At 35.3% G+C, this 16,706-nt stretch overlaps 1 protein-coding gene across 5 annotated transcripts in view; it reads left to right on the top strand.

Moving 5' to 3' along the window:
• The window catches only part of LOC140753186 (adenylate cyclase type 1), a 144,161-nt gene that overhangs the window by 88,773 nt on the left and 38,682 nt on the right, over positions 1 to 16,706 (top strand). For all 5 annotated transcript variants that reach the window (XM_073087623.1, XM_073087622.1, XM_073087621.1 and 2 more), the window contains exons 6-7: positions 15,288 to 15,399; positions 16,540 to 16,667. In XM_073087623.1, the coding sequence (XP_072943724.1) occupies positions 15,288 to 15,399; positions 16,540 to 16,667 (240 nt within the window). The remainder of the gene's footprint in view (positions 1 to 15,287; positions 15,400 to 16,539; positions 16,668 to 16,706) is intronic.

The raw sequence follows: 16,706 nt of genomic DNA, 5'->3' as shown, positions 1-16,706 counted from the left end.
CGTTAAAAACGAATTAAGATTTATTGGTACTGTCATGTGTTAAAAATAGTCGTTTTATTGCGATAACATCAAGTAGTGTCCATTTAAACTTTTTATCTCTTATGTAGAGTCATATCAATTCAATTATTCATGAATGAATTGATGACGAAGTGTCTTTATCGTTTTTAATTACCTGACTGCGGAGGGTAAGGGTATGTAATTTAATTGATGTAATGGAGAATAATGTTGTACTAGTGTATGTATTTATTTATCTATGTTTGTTTCATTTTTGGCATTACCTACAATCCAAACGGTTTGACGGATTTAAACAATGTCGTTGGATTCGTTTAAAATTTGTAAGTGGTTTTATATTTTTTTTAAATAATTTGTAAAAACCCGGCTTTTTATAATAATTTGTGTAGTTTTAACTAATATTAGTTATTCTGAATGAATGTAAATGATGATGATTACATCTTATGCCAAGCATACTGCATTTACGATGTAGTTGAAGTTTTATTATTGTACGTAAACAAAATATTTCAATGTCTCCTGTTTATTAAAGCTCGTAAAATTTTATTCGAAAAGTGAAAATAAAACTGGTCAAGTGCGAGTCGAGCCCGCATACAAACAGTTTCGTACCACTGTTAGACATTTGTTTGTGACTTGCATTTTTTTAAGATGGATCATAAACAACGAAAAATATATATTTTAGGTCTATCTACGTCGTTTCAAGGCATATCCTATGAAAGTCGAACCTTCAAATAGAGTACCGTTGACATCCTCTGGGTACGGAACCCTAAAAATATTTTAAAATTTTATACCTCGTATTGTATATCAATAACTAGGATTACACAGCTATATTCTGTTTTATCGACGCGATTTAATTATCTATTAAATTTCAAATAACTTTTGCGTAACATATTAAATGACGGTGCAGTCCTGTTTTAGTTCTTTTTACTAAATAAAAGTCTTATAGTAAGTAAGATTTTACCAGCGCAAATGCGAAAAGCAGACAGAACAGTGAAATCAAACGTCGCTGTGGAAGAATCTTGGAGTACCTATATTAAAAGCCACAAGACATTCGCTAACGTTTTTTGTAAAACCAATATTAACTCTACTCGTAATACAATCATCAAATATAATGCCTAAATATTGTTTACGTTTGTCAGTTTATTTTAAAGTGAATATATTTTTAGACCACCACAAAGTACCGGTGTACAATTACAATGTAGTAATGATATGATTCTATTTTCTGTTATTTATAATTATTTTTCAAAATTGAAATTAAAGAATTAGGTAAAAATATCATTAGATATTGCAGATCTGTAGAAGTAAATGATAGACAGACACTTTTTTGAAAATATTTTTATGGCTGTCACCACTATTTTCCACTGCCGGGAGAGTTTTCTCTGTCACAATTGGAAAAGGCCAGAAATATCCTCCAAATTGCACCAAACCGGATTGTTCAAGAAATTATTTTAATGTAGGTCACTATATAATAAATATTTTCGTATTTATGGTAATTAGTGTTACCTTTTATTTACATAATAATGAAAAAAGTTCCACAGTGAAGAAACCGAGTTAAGATAGGCGGAATGAAATTTGAAAAAACCAAGCAAGAAATGTCGGAACTTGATGAATCGAGGTGAAATGAAATACTTTTCAAAGTTCGCCGTGCACCTGCCGCGTTTTATTAAGAGGAGCTGTGCGCCGTACCGTAGGGATGGCGATCTTAGATCGATTAATCGCAGAATCGTTCTTTTGGGAAAAAAATCGATTATTTTAATCGATCTTTCTTCGATCTTTTATCCTAGAAAATCTAGAAGTTGGTGGAATGGGTTATAGAATTTTTTTTGCTGACGGATACGTATTGTAGTCCCATTTTTTTCACTATCTTCACCCTTGTTAGTTAAATAGATCGAAGATCGATTTTTAGAGAATCGATTCTTTGGGCCTTGATTTTTTTGTGAATCAATTAATTACACTTCGAATCGAATTAATTCAAGAATCGATCTTTTTCGGAAAGAATCGCCATCCCTATCGTACCGTTATGAAAACTTTCACAAAGAATATAGTTTTGAATGACTGTTTACTTTTCTAGTTGAGGTTTTAATTAATATAAAGTTTGCGAGATCGCTGCTCTTGTAAGTTTCGTTAAAATTAGGTCGCCCACAGTCCAATATGCTAGACGTCGCGTTGGCCAGTATTCATCCGTGCTCCTGTTAAATCCTGGTTATTATCCTAGTTAAATGACAATGTTACTTTGTTGGTTTATTTCTTATAATTTCACGCCTTAACTACATAATCGATTATTTTGAAATTTTGTACACACGTTGTCTGGGGTTCAGAAAAGGACATAGGGTTTTTATATCAAAAAAAATATCGTTACTGTAGCCAAAAACTGTTTTTAGTTACCACTGTAATTATGTTTATCAGCGCACTATTGTTTCTTATAGTCTCAAATAAAATAATTGTATTGAATCATATTTAATTCCACCTTTTTGGTAATACACGTGGGCTTTCTTCTATTACCTACTTATCGTAGCTTTAATACATATAAAGTGACGTTTAATGAGACCACAAGTCGACCGCGCTACTCTCGGGATTGCATAATAAACAGAAGCGACGGGCTGAGCTCGTGACAGATTTTCCCGGGACTTATTTAGATCGATTTATTAGCCTTAAAAATTTTCGTAAACCAGGGCTTACGGTACATGAAATAAAACGGCCATTAGGTAGTCTGTAGTTTAACCTGTAAATAGTTCGACTAAGACGGCAATACAAGTCTTTCCTGTCCATCTTCAGCTCTTGATTAATATCACCATAGAATTCATAAATCGACACAAAAAAGACCCTTTCTACACCCATAACCTTATGCGATTGCCGTGGACACGCCCAAAGACAAACACCCAGACCCAGAACAGAAATCTAAATTCATCGTTCAGTTATCTGTCTGGCCGGGGCCGAACCCGGGGGGACCCTCTGCGCTTCAGCCCGGTATGGTGACCGCACTGTAACGCGAGTCGTTTGTACCAAAGATAAATATCGTCATAACCAATTTGACCAGTCCAAATTTACTTCATCAGTAATATCATGTAAGTAATTTGTATGTAAATGAGTAAAAGGTGATAATTGACGCTTTGTTCCCATCCGTATGCCATAAATAATTCAGAAGTTTTAATATTTTCTCCGTTCTCATAATACTATGTTTTGAAAAGTTAATTGTCTATTTGTTCTGGACATTGATGCATTCCCTAACACAATGTAAACATATTTCTTTCAAGACATAAAGCTATCCACAAGTAATATAAAATAATGGTTGCAATAACTCTTCAGCAAGCTAGAGCTTGTCGTCTAAGTTTACATTACCGTCCGATTCGGGCTTGGAAGCTCTCTACTTTGAATTATCATGGCTTTATAGCTAACTTACGTGACGACAGAAATATAAAATCTCGTAAAAAGTTTATCTATGGCTTTTGGAAATAATACATCTTTCTTATTACTGCCTACGATATGGCTTTTAATAAGGGTCTAGAATAAATGATTTTAGACTAAAATTATCGCAGAATTGTGACATTTTATGATGTAAGGGGTGCAACTGTGTCGAAATTTCGGCAATAAAGAAATTAAAAAAACGCATATCATGAGTACCCGTTACATAATAAAAAGGTGTAGAATAAATATTTTGAGGTTGGAAACGCAACTGTAATTTCGCAGGTTTCAGTTGCATCTACATAGAAGTGAAAGGGTGATAAATAATATCACGTTCTTGTTTAAAACTTGAACTGTATTATCGAAAACAATATACATATCAATAAATGAGTCAATCAATATATAGAAATCAACATTTACGTGAAATTATCAGCTTAAGATTAATTATGTTTTTCAAGAGGTGGTGGCGAGAGTAGTGTCGAATACTTTTAGAATTGTTTGAGTCATTTTGAAAGGTGCGAGCTTACATTATATTTCTTTTCTTATTTTCACTAAAGACATTGTATGTAATTCTTATTCACAATGACATTTTTCATGTACAAATGTTTTGGATATCACATATCAACTTGTTATTGAATACGCTACATTAGCTCGATAGTTTTAACAATGACTACATTAAAGATAGTGTTGTGTACGAAGAAACATTTCTTTGTAAATCCAGAACAGCGGTACACTCATGGCGATTGCATCCGCGTGTCATTCTATTGGCTCGCTACCAAACCTCGTTCGTAAGAATATTATTGTCTGTTTCACTTTTAATTTTATTCCTACTACCATATTCCTTGTCAATCAAAGCTGACTTGGAGGTAACATACGCGCGTCAGAAGACTAATACGAGCATAATCCGCGTAAAACTGCTAGTCCACTCTGAATATAGAAATGAATCGCGTCGCCATAGCAAACTGTATGACTACACTTGCTCGCAACAACTTCAGAGCGTACTAGTAGCTTGGCGCGGACTATACATGAGCGACTGTCCACGCCAGCGATCGCTGCCGACGGCTGTCGGTAACCGCTGGCGACAGTTTGCGACATTGGGTCGGCCGTTAGTTACTCACGGTATAGGGCGACGTTTGGCGGCAGTCGCTGGCGACGGGCGTCACAATCGGTGACAGTCAGCGTCTGCAGTCGAACGCCGCCTGTCGTCAGCCCCTTCTGAAATCGGTCGCCGGTACCAACTGTCGCTCGTATATTAGATCTCTTACCACAAAAATGTTTACTTTGTCATTTCAAAAATATTAAATTTAATTTCATACGTGTTTCCTTTGCAAATTTATTTTGCATGAAGAATATGATAATGCTTTATTTTAAATATAATACTTACATTTTTAAGTCGAAAAAGTATGAAGTTACAGAGTTATGAAAATAATAAGGATTTTATTTCATCACTCAAAATTAGATGTTTGCCTAATGACATCAGCTTGTTCTTAAAATTACGTCAATGCTTACCTTTACTCACAAGAGACTTGTCCCATTAGCGTTAATGAACAGATGATTAGCGAATTGAGGAATATCATAAAATAAATACGTTTATTGCCTGGTTTATTATCTACAATTGTCGTTTATGTCTATTCAAATGAAGGATTCCTTCTTAATATACTATCCACCTGTATGCTCATTAATTGTATAGTAGTAATGGGCCACACATAAGCGACGAAGTTATTCAAGATGTATAACCGATTTTTTTTTATAATATAGGAGTAGCAGACGAGTATGCTGTCCATCTGATAGTAAGTGGATACTGCCGCCCATGGTCGTCAACCCCAGATAGGATTAGGTATTCCTACCTGAAGTCGGCCACAGATGCGCCGCTACCCCTGAGGACTAAGCTGGAACGCCTCGGAAAAGGATGTCCTCCTTACCACACCCTTCAAACCGGAACACAGCAGCGCCTAACACTGCTGTTATTAGGTAGAAATAGGTGTGGCGGTGATGCCGCCGGAGTCGAACCACAAAGGGTTCTACCACCTTCACTTATAAATATGTGTCAAACGTTAATTACTCGTACTTCTTAAGGGTGCCAATTCCAGCCTTTACCATGTCTGCTCTAGATCCTTATGTTTAAAATCTTTGGATAGCAATGTAACGGTACCTAACTAGTGTCATTTCGATACAGTCGTATATTACAAATAAACAATGGAATTGATTGCTTGTCCGTATATCCCTCGAAGAGCCGATATTCATTGGAGTAGACAGTTCTCGGATTGAACTGCGTTTAAGTAAACATAGTATGGAGCGCTCCCTTTGTGAGGAGGCACGAATACTTGCACCGGACTGCGTGATGGTTGCCAAGAAAGTCGGTATCCATATAAGAAAATTTATGAAGTTTTTCTATCAATCTTATGATAGGGTAGGATAGGATAGGATAAAATATGAACTTTGGGCATAGAAATTGTTGAAGGCGTTTTTCTTGTTACGCGGTTTTATGTTCGCGTCTTATCTGCAATCTGCATGCAAAGCATCTTTAAGTAAAGCTGCAAAGATACATACACTTTACCTATTAGAAAATATCGTTCGTCGCTCATCTGTACGCGGTAGAGCAAGCCCCTAATGTTGTATTTATACGATACATTGTTACGGTATTACGATATCGAAATATGAGCTCATTCCTGTGACGATCACGTAATGCAAAAGATAATCGGAATTCAATTATATTAATGAGATTATGTTGTAGGTTTTCGTGTCTTTGTTAATTTATCGCTAGAATTCCAATTAAGTTATAATTGGATTTATATACTATATTATAATATATTGGTTGGGTGGATTTAACTAATGAAACACGTTGCAATACATTTGCCGTTATTGTTTTTGCTGTTTAGCAGCTGTTGCGTATGCTACATTTTCGTATTAAAAGGTGTGGTGAGACAGTCTACTAGCACACGAGGCAGGAATATCAAAAAATTGCTTTGCAAGAGTTAAAGTTATGCCCGTCAGTCCATCAGTGTCATGTCTCGTGATATACAAGAATATAAGCGAGATTTCATTTGTAGTGACCGTATTCATTCTCGGGCCGCTCCGATTCTCTAATCAACTCAATTGTGAAAAGCTAGCACAAAGCTAGCAAAAAAGCTAGACGTTTAAGTTGGTGCCCAGGAATAGCAAAAAATATTTTGGACTATATTAATATAAAAGGTTTAATATTAGTATAAAAGGTTTTAAATTTAAAGTTCAGTGACAATTGCAGTTAGTTTCAGGCGAACATGATCTTTTCCTTCTAAATCTTTCAAAGGTTGATTTGATCATATTACATTTTTTTATATGGATATTAAAGTTTTATTATGATGTTTTTCCATGACATATAGAAAGGAGCATAAAATAATTTTAATGCTCATGTTATGTACCTGATAACCTTATGCATATATTATGCATGATGTAGGTAGCATGTGGGTAGAAATCCGAATAAATACTTCACATTTTGATTGTAGTTGTTGTTTGATATGTTACCGAATATTATTTATGGAACCTTGACCCTATGGTTATGTAAGGGAGCGAATATAACAGTGACAGTTCATGGCGACTTTCGCCGAGATTTTTTATAATAGAAGTTGCAAAGGAACATGCAGTCCACCTGATGGTATGTGGTAATTAACGCTAATGGAAATCTGCGATCAATCCTAGTTAAAATTGAAATATGATTATTATTCATATGATTGATATGATACATCATTTGAGTTTTAGCTCGAGTATTAGTTTGTGTTACAGCTCGTGTTACCTCCTTAAATATCGTTATGAAATATTTGGTTATGACGCGTATTTAAGAATCAAACGACTACTCCTACTTACGACGAAGTGGGCAACAATCAAATTATATTTAAAAAAATCGAGCAGTACTGCTGCCATAATAAAATTCTACAAGAAAATTTAAATCCCCGTTTAAACTTTTAACTCTGCAATTTTAAAATTGACTTTAAATAAACGCTAAGTTTCTCTCTGCAAATCGAAAGCTACTGAGGTTGCTTTTTATAGATTACGTTAAAATCCTCAGAAATACGGTTTCGAATAGGATATCGCATTTGATATTCCTTTGAAAGGTATCTAGCTTGTCCGCTCAGCGAGCTACTTCGAAATACAGTTTACATTTTGTAGCAAACTGTGATCCACGTTGCGGACTGGCTTTATATTTTATACCGGGTCTGCGTAAGGCTTTTCAATTTTTAGATACGTTTTCTTGGATCAGGGAAAACCTCGCTCAATTTGGGTTAGGCATTGTTTCCAAGTGAAACCCATAAAATCAGTCATACTATTTTTTTTCATGTTTCTATATCGTTCAATTAACATGCCGGTAACTTAAGATGTATTTGAAATAAATTAAAAAATGGGCCTTACAGCCATGCATAACAACCAGTCCCTTGATAATGGATGTGTCGTAGAAGTCGTATAAAAATTTTATAGGTTTTTTTATATTTTCTTAGTTTTCTAATAATGTTTTGTCTTGTTCGTTGCAGATACCAAACCATGTTTTTTTATATAATATAAGAGTAGCAGACGAGCATGCAGTCCACCCGATGATTAGTGGCTACTGCCGCCCATAGACATCTGTAATCAACCCCAGATAGGATTAGATATTCCTACCTGAGGTCGGCTACAGATGCGGCACTACCCCTGCGGACTAAGCTGGAACGCCTCGGAAAAGTCTGTTTCCCTTACCACACCCTTCAAACCGGAACACAGTAGCGCTTAACACTGCTGTTATTAGGTAGAAATAGGTGTGGCGGTGGTGCCGCCGGAGTCGAACCACAAAGGGTTCTACCACCTTCAACCTTATAAGTCCTTGTCCTTATAAGACTAAAATACAAGCACTGTATTTTGATATTACAGACCGATATCAATTTATTTACATAAATAGTTGATAGGCCTCGAGTTTAAACCCTTTTCGTAAAGTCGCGGAAAATCACCGATGTTTTATTATACGTTTGTCTCGGCCGATTGGCGCTATGACGTCCATCAGCCAAAGTAGGGATTGGCGTCGTGTGAAGCCCTTCTGTGTGTAGCAACCGTGGCAATCGATATGGTTGACGTGATCCTTTATCGAGGCTTTGTATAACAATATTTTGGCATACAAACATTTATGGTTGGTTGGCACTTTACAAAATGACGTGATTCTCTTTTTTTTTTGCTCTGGAGGGTAAGGTTTTTTTAGTGTACAAAGAAGGAGACATACTCATTATTTGGCACGCTGATGATTCGTCTTCATTGTGACAGTATCACACGCAGGCATATATCAAGATAAATACCCCGAAGTTTCATAATAATTCTCTAGTTCGAAATGATATAAGGCTTCATATTGAATAGTTTCTTTCTTTTAATTTGATTCATATGCTATAATAAGACGGTAAAGCTCGTGTTAAAAATGCAGTAATAATGCAGGAGAAAATTGTATTGCAGCCTTGGTAACTACGGTAGGGATTTTCTATGCCTTCCTTTCATTGTTACGGCGAGGTGTGAATTTATTACAGCTTTTTAATATTTCCTTTGTGGAACAGGTGTTTATGAAACTGAAAAGGCTATTTTAATTTCAGTAAATATGTATCCGTCCTTTGTTGTTGACGGGTAGCTTTTGTTGTACATTTTTAATGAATATCCTGAACGTGGCGAAATTCCTGTCATTGTGTCATGCTTTTGCAACTTGTTGTTATTGTTGATGGTTAAATTTAAATTGTAAATACTGAGTTCTTATACGCCTTTACTCCTTTTATTACGAGTTCTACTGGTCGAGTTTCTCACCGCAACTCGGGTGCCATTATTGTAATATAAGAATATTATTTATTAACTATTGTTCTTTACGGCGGAATTACCTACAACGATGAGTTAACTACAATTAATAAAAGCAAATAATAAGATAACTGCGGTCACTAATATTAATTAACGTGGTAGTTTAAATTTCAAAAAGTGTTATACATGAATCAATTTTGAATAAACGAGATTTGAATTTGAACAGAAATTAATCAATAATATTTTACGTTTAGCTTAGCTCGCAGGTACACTTGAATCGTGTCAAAAATAACACATACGTACGGTAGTACATACAGAAGTACAAAGTATACTATTTAGAAAGATCAGCAATATAGGTCAACTTTAACAATTTCCATTCTTTGTTGTAAAAGTTATAAAGGTTTATTTTTCTGCTAAAAAACTGAGGCTAAAACTTATAAAAATTTGATAGAAAACCACAACGAAATATCGAAATATTTATCTTAGTAGAAAGTTCACTGAATATTAAAATTGAGTCTGAAAGTTTGTGACGTATCTCTTTTAGCTGCGAGGCATGTCGAAACTAATTGGAAGATATCTTACTTTAATCCAAGATAACATTTTTGAATAAATTGCAAATTAAGGTAACAATTTAGTGGTTTACGAGTATGTACTCGTAAATCAGTAGATTAACTAGTTGAATTTACTTTTTCATCCCATTAAGTATTAATATTCGCACGTTGTTTGATTAAATATAAAACAATAAAAAATACTATAAGGGCTGATACACATAAATGCGTTTCGGTGCAACATTATAAGAATCGGTAATGTCGGCCCGTGATAACGCGGTGCGTCGTTCAACGCGCCGCGTATTCCTGTCATGGTTTGAAAAATGATCCCTGCACGTTTTGCAGTGCGCTGCCGCAGAGCTCGACGTTTTTTCTTTTACGTGTCTCGGCCTTTTGTTTGTTGGAATATTACTTATCTTACCGAGAAAACAATATGCGCTTTACGTGATGGTAAATGGTCATCGTGGCTTATGGACAATGGCTTCACCTACTTACTAACATAATATGTTGTAACACAAGTTTTAACTGATAAATTTTATCTTTATGTTTAAGTTAATATCTTCCTTCATTACATAGTTGCTTGAAATGATTCGTTCACAATATTTATTGCGTCTATTGATATGCCGTAGTCATGCAACGTGGCCGTACAATTGACATCAATAGGAATGTATCCGAGGCCTGTAACACGATATTAGGCCATTATTGTCTGAATGGCAAGTGTATTCTGCTGCATAAATTGTACTGGCATTTGTAGAAGGTTATTGTTATTGTATATTAACTGTAGCCAAGTTTCTCGTTGCAACCAATTTATGACGTACGTAATTTAATAACCAGTAAGTATGAACAATGGACCTAGACAATAGATGTTCTACCTGAAGAACATCATCGATACGTTATTATTCTTAGAAGTTCGAATGCAACACTTATATTAGTATAACCCAGAAACTAATAGAATAAATAATGCGTCGTATTCAAACCATAAAGAGGACTTATTATACGCCTTTTTTGGGAGTTCTACTGGTTGAGTCTTGACAGCAACTCGAGTGTTATTCCACTACATGAGTACAATGCGATTTGGTAAATATTTGTGCGAATTGGTTTACCGTTACTTGAAATCCAAGTTATAAGTCAAGTCGCAAACTTAAAATATAACCAACGTTAAATTGACATGTAAGTGCGGCGATGTCCTAATAAAATCACATAAAATGTCCTAGGTGGTCGCTGGACGCCTTAGCTTTCTAAGCACGTTCGCTGCTATATGATTACGCAACGCCATAAAAACTCTGACGTCACGTCGGCAGGAAGTCTATTACCGCACTTGATCCTGTTAGCTAAACGGATATTCAGCTCATGGGATTGTCTGTCTGCCCCCTACCACCCCGCGCTACCCCTAAAAACGAAAACGTCGCATGAAATTTTAATGCACTCCTGAAATTTTGTCGAATGTGTCCTCCATAAAGGAGAGAGGATTATGCTGTATGTTCGTGAGTGTGCGTCGTAATTATTTTGTATTTTGTGGAGAACGGGTAAGTATTTTGGTATTCTTTTGAATTTGCGTTAACTCAGGTAAGAGAAATACCGTGATTTTTTTGTATGTTTAGTTGGTTCTATTAACAAATAAACTATTTGATTTGATTTGGAGAGGATAAAACATTACTACGAACCACTAGATAGAGAATGCCGGGTGAAAAAGGTGTCGCTTTTGATGCCTAGCGAACTTGTATTGAAAATCTTGATTTTAAATGATTATCTATTCTAGATCTAAATTTTCATGAAAGTACTTTGTTTTATAAATTAGGGACAAAAATATTGACAGACATATTTCTATAGGTATATGATTCTTAGATTTTTAACTGTTGACAATTACCACACTTGAGTTGTAAATAATGACATAAATAAGTTATAACTGAAGTGTAAATAAATATGTTGTGTTTCGCTCTAAATAACTCGTAATGGGCTATATAAAGGACAAATAACGTAACTACTATCGTTACTTGCCTGTATGACTGAGTTTATAGTTCGTTCGCGTGTTTCAGCGTATTTTGTTCTATAATACGCGAACTTATTCCTAATGTGAGCGAAAGCCATTTCGACTGGTTCTTTGTTTCTGTAACTTTTGACAATAATGGGTGAATGTGGATTGTCCTTTTTGAATTTTAAGAGGTACATTAATGGTAGTGAAAGTGATTTTTAAGTGATAAGTTGTCTTATGGTAGGGTCCGAATTCGATTCTAGGCGGCATTTTAATTTTTTTTGAATTATTGTGCTTATAAGAAATTAAAGATGACATGATTGATGGTTAATGATGATCATGTGGTTGAAGCCCACTTACACGTACCTACGTATTAAAATAGTTTGTCGTAGATAATTCCTTCATATTGAAATCCTTTATCATCAAACATTAATATTTAAAGAATAATTGTTTTTACACATCAGACCAGTTGGCATTCACACGTGAACGCAAATTTCGCACATACCGACAAATATTTTAGTTAGACACTCAGACGGTTAAATATTTGTTTTAAACCGGAACTATTGGTGTTATAAGTCTTAGTGTATGGTATACACTAATTTTGTTAAATAATAGGTATATTTTTTTTCTAAAAATAGCTTGAACGTTTTAGTATCACAGTACTTCAGGCATAGGCTTCCCTTAGAAAGGGAAATTTTCCTGTACTTATCTCGCTTAGCTGTGCGTGTTGGTGGTTGCAACAGATACATGTACAACTTCGCGACAAAATGCTGGCGTCTATTTCCTATGTGAGGGTAATGTTTTTCGAACGTATGTATGTGTATAATTATGTGTGTATGTATGTATTTTTCTTTGGACGGATTTAACAAATGAGGTGTCGTTGGACTCGTCTAATTGGAGTGACGTAGCCTGTAGGTTTTTTTATTTATAATAATTCTCTAGTTACTCGACTATTTCATACACAACTTCTTAAACGTATAGAAGGTGAAATTAATTTACTTTATTTTCAGTTTAGATTTTGATTAGGTACCTAAAAATCGTCAAACACTGTACACCATGTATATCTTCTGTATACCCTGTCTACCAAATCGCATTAATTCCTTATTTAATATAAGTTGTTTAATCTCCGTACCTACTGTAATATGCTTGAGTGGCGACTTCTCTGAATTCCGCAGGGTCCGAGCCACGCTTCAGACAGTATTAATAGTGCAAGGCGTCGTCCTCAGAGGAAATCCTCTCAGATTTTCCGGATACTTCGCCGTAATAACGGACATCTCGTACTATGTTGCCGAAATGCTCGTCTGCTACGAAGCTACCTACGCACTACTACTATTACATTGAATAACATTGCCTATAAGACTATTTAATGCGAAAGTAGTTACTGACTTATAATTTAGACATGTAAATAAAATTGGTAGCGTCAGTCTATAATTTCAAAAGCAGTAATATTCTAAGGTACATACTATGCTTATTTGCACGATATTAGTTTATTATAAACAAGAAGCAGTTTGTCAGTGTTCGCACTTATGTTGCAAACTACTGTACCGAATTTGTCGAGAATTTAAATTTAGAATTGTTTAAGATGTAGGACTTTGCAGGGCGTAAAAGGATATTTTTTTGAGTACTACATATTTAGGAATCCTGCGTTAAAACGGAAAATCACGGGTGGCGTCTTAGCTTTGTTTTCTAAATATAAATTGACAACATATATATGACCGGGTAACAGTTATTTTAAATTATAATAAACAAATAAAGTGCTCCTACAGAAATACGTTGTAATCCGATGCTTACATCAAGAACAGCAGGCGTAATAATTTAAAATTATTATGTCCGCCAACTATTTAATGCTCACGGCGGGCGTCCAGGTGTCGGGTACAAGGTTTGTTCAGGAATTGTTTGTTTGTTGTTGACATTATGGTACACGAATTTTCGCGTGCTTTTTATTTTTTTACGTAAAATTTCCAGGGGGAAAAGTATAAGGTATGTGTTTAAAGTCATGTATATTTGAGTAAGAGTCCCGTTAAAATGGGGTTAACAATTTACGACATAAGTCCCGTAGATAAAGTCAGCGTAGGATCTTCAAAATTTCATTATGGTCAATTATTGACTGCTAGGTGGAAATGAAATATATAAAATCACTAGCTGACGGCAAACGTTGTGTTGCCATATAAATAAAAAAATATTAAGGGTGAACAACCCTTATCACTTAGGGGTATGAAAAAAGGATAGTAGCCGATTCTCAGACCTACTGAATATGCATATAAAATATGGTGAAAATGGGTAAGCCGTTTTGGAGGAGTACGGTAACTAACATTGTGACACGAGAATTTTATATATAAGATGAATTCCTAGACCCTCAGACGCTTTTGCATTTTTATCGAGGTTAATTTTGGAAATAAAGAATTCAAAACACCATGATAATACGTGTCTAACTATTTTGAATAAATAACGAGACAAAGTTTTAATGGCAGTCCGTCTGCATAACTTTCTTTTCAAAGAATAAATTGTCTCTAGCAAAAGAAAATAACACTAACTAAAAGAAACTACTGCGGCGCCAACGCTACATTATAATAGTTTAAAGAAGAAGTTTAAAGGTCTAGGTCTAGGTAGTAAAAATATTAATTGTTTTTTAGTCTTAACCTTAACTTAATTAAACTGATTAGTTGCACCGTAGTCTTCTTTAAATAAAGTTGACAACTTTTGTCTTATGTTTATTTTTTCTGTACCATAATATTTAAAAACGTTTGTTACTTACATTGCTTAACATTAAATCTAATAACGTTTAGTAGGTTTTAGACAGTCGATAAAAAAAACAGTTCCTAGCGCCTAATTTTCTTGTTGAGTAGAAGGAGACGGAAATGAAATATGAAGAATGAAAACCAATAAAACCAAGTCCGTACACTACACTTTTAGATGTTATATTTGTAAATTTCATCAGCTATTATCGCTTGATGGGACACAATTTGTATTCCCCGATGGAAGGGTTAATTTTCTGTGTCACTAAGCACGCACCGCCCATTAGTTTCCACGTCATACAAACGACTAGGATGACAAGCTGACACCGTCGCGATTAGAATTTGAAAATTAACATTCTGTGAAATTTGTTTTTGCTAACCAAAAATGTTCGGCGAAAATTCGTAAAATGCCTGGAAACAAAAAGAAAGGATAGGTAATTTAATTTAAGCAAAACCTTGTCTTCAACTTGTGAGGTTTTTAGAAAAATATACCGGTCTAGAAAATTCGTATCCTTTGTACTGATGGTAACAGAAAAGAAAAACTTACCTTAGCGAAACTTCTTACAATAAAATTTCAACGTCGAATTATTTTACTTTTAGCAAATTTGTATAACTATTTTGGTGCCAACCCGTTACTGGCCCGCTGCTGACTACGGATTTCATTAAGAATCAGTTATGCTTAGGCCATAGTCCTCCACTCAGACAAAACACAGACTGGAATAACTTTTTCACATATTTTCATAGCATGTCTTTAAGAATACTTTTAGGGAGTTAACTGACATGTAAGCCTCAAGATGTTTTCCTTTACCGCTTCAGAAAGTGATAATTAATTTGTCATTATTGTTACAGTATACTATTCGCTGACATCGTGGGCTTCACGGTGCTCGCATCGCAGTGCAGCGCGCAGGAGTTGGTGCGTCTCCTCAATGAACTATTTGGCCGATTCGATCAGCTGGCGAACGTAAGTTATATCTCGTTACTCGAAATACGTAAGAAAAGAATAGGTAGCTATTCTACTATCAATTGCATCACTAAGCTACTTAAATTATCTTAAGCTAATTTAACCTTTCTCGCGTCGTCAACGTCATACTACGCTTAGTAAGAGAGATCTAAAACGTTATAAGTACAAATAAAATCCTTGTTATCATATTAGTAGATAGGGAATAGGGAATCAGTTTTATAGTGTGTTTGTTGTAGATCTTATATACATGTGAACTCGTTGCAGTATATGTGAATTGCCATTTGACTGCGATATTCCCAGGCATGCCTTAACATAAGATTTATTTGACTGAAGCAAAACTAGTGAATATATGCCTGGCATTTGGAGTCTTATTTGCTTGGTATGTCTATACATTGAATAGTTACAATTTCACGGTCCTTCAGAGTCGGCTGGTACCGTCTGTGTCATTTTCATTTGCGCCAAGAAATTTCTTGTACATTCTCAAATATTCTAGGATTAAATAAGACGAAGGTCTAAGTCTCATAAAGGCTTACATCTGTGATTCAGTAAGTTACCTATTACATAATTTCTTTGCCTAAGTCCAAGTCTAGCAAGTAACAAACTTTGCTGTGTCCAATTTGGAACAATAAACGTTTTGGTCCTGCCCTTTATACGTCCTATAACTATTTAGTATCTCTAAGCTCTAAGCTTCTTTTGAAAGATTTCGTATGTTAGGTATTTATTAGGGAAGAACTTTATTTATTTGTCTTGAAAAATCTATTTACTGGATATTTTTTTCGTACGTCGTTTGTGGTCTGCAGGTGAAACATGTTATGTAAGTAGAAAATTAGTATAAAGTACATCTAATGTGGTCAATGCTGCTCCGGGAAGGCTGTTAACAAATCGAAATGAAACAAAAAGCTGCTTTACAAAGAAACTTTTCCGTCAGAAACAAGCATATAGGAGTATCGGTAGATTGCGTTTCGATGTGGATGTTCTGCAGTATATCAATAACTTCGCAGGAAGATGTTGCTAATCTCCTGGATACAATTTCACAGATGCCTCCAATGACTCCTATATTGCGGAGAGTGACTGGTGCTATTATAGGGTGACACATGACCCTTTACAAAATTATTAGTGAAAGTTCCGTTTGTGTCCCAGGACAACCATTGTCTCCGCATCAAGATCCTGGGCGACTGCTACTACTGCGTGTCCGGGCTGCCCGAGCCCCGCTCTGACCACGCGCGCTGTACCGTCGAGATGGGGCTCGATATGATCGACGCGATCGCGTAAGTTACTTACACATTTGTTAGTCTATTTTAAATTGA

The sequence above is a fragment of the Epargyreus clarus genome, unplaced genomic scaffold (genome assembly GCF_041222505.1).
Source record: "Epargyreus clarus isolate Ecla_fem2 unplaced genomic scaffold, WU_Ecla_fem_2.2 ptg000026l, whole genome shotgun sequence".
NCBI classification, from domain to species: domain Eukaryota; kingdom Metazoa; phylum Arthropoda; class Insecta; order Lepidoptera; family Hesperiidae; genus Epargyreus; species Epargyreus clarus.
Note: the sequence above shows the minus strand (reverse complement) of the source record. Positions and strands in the feature narration are given on the sequence as shown.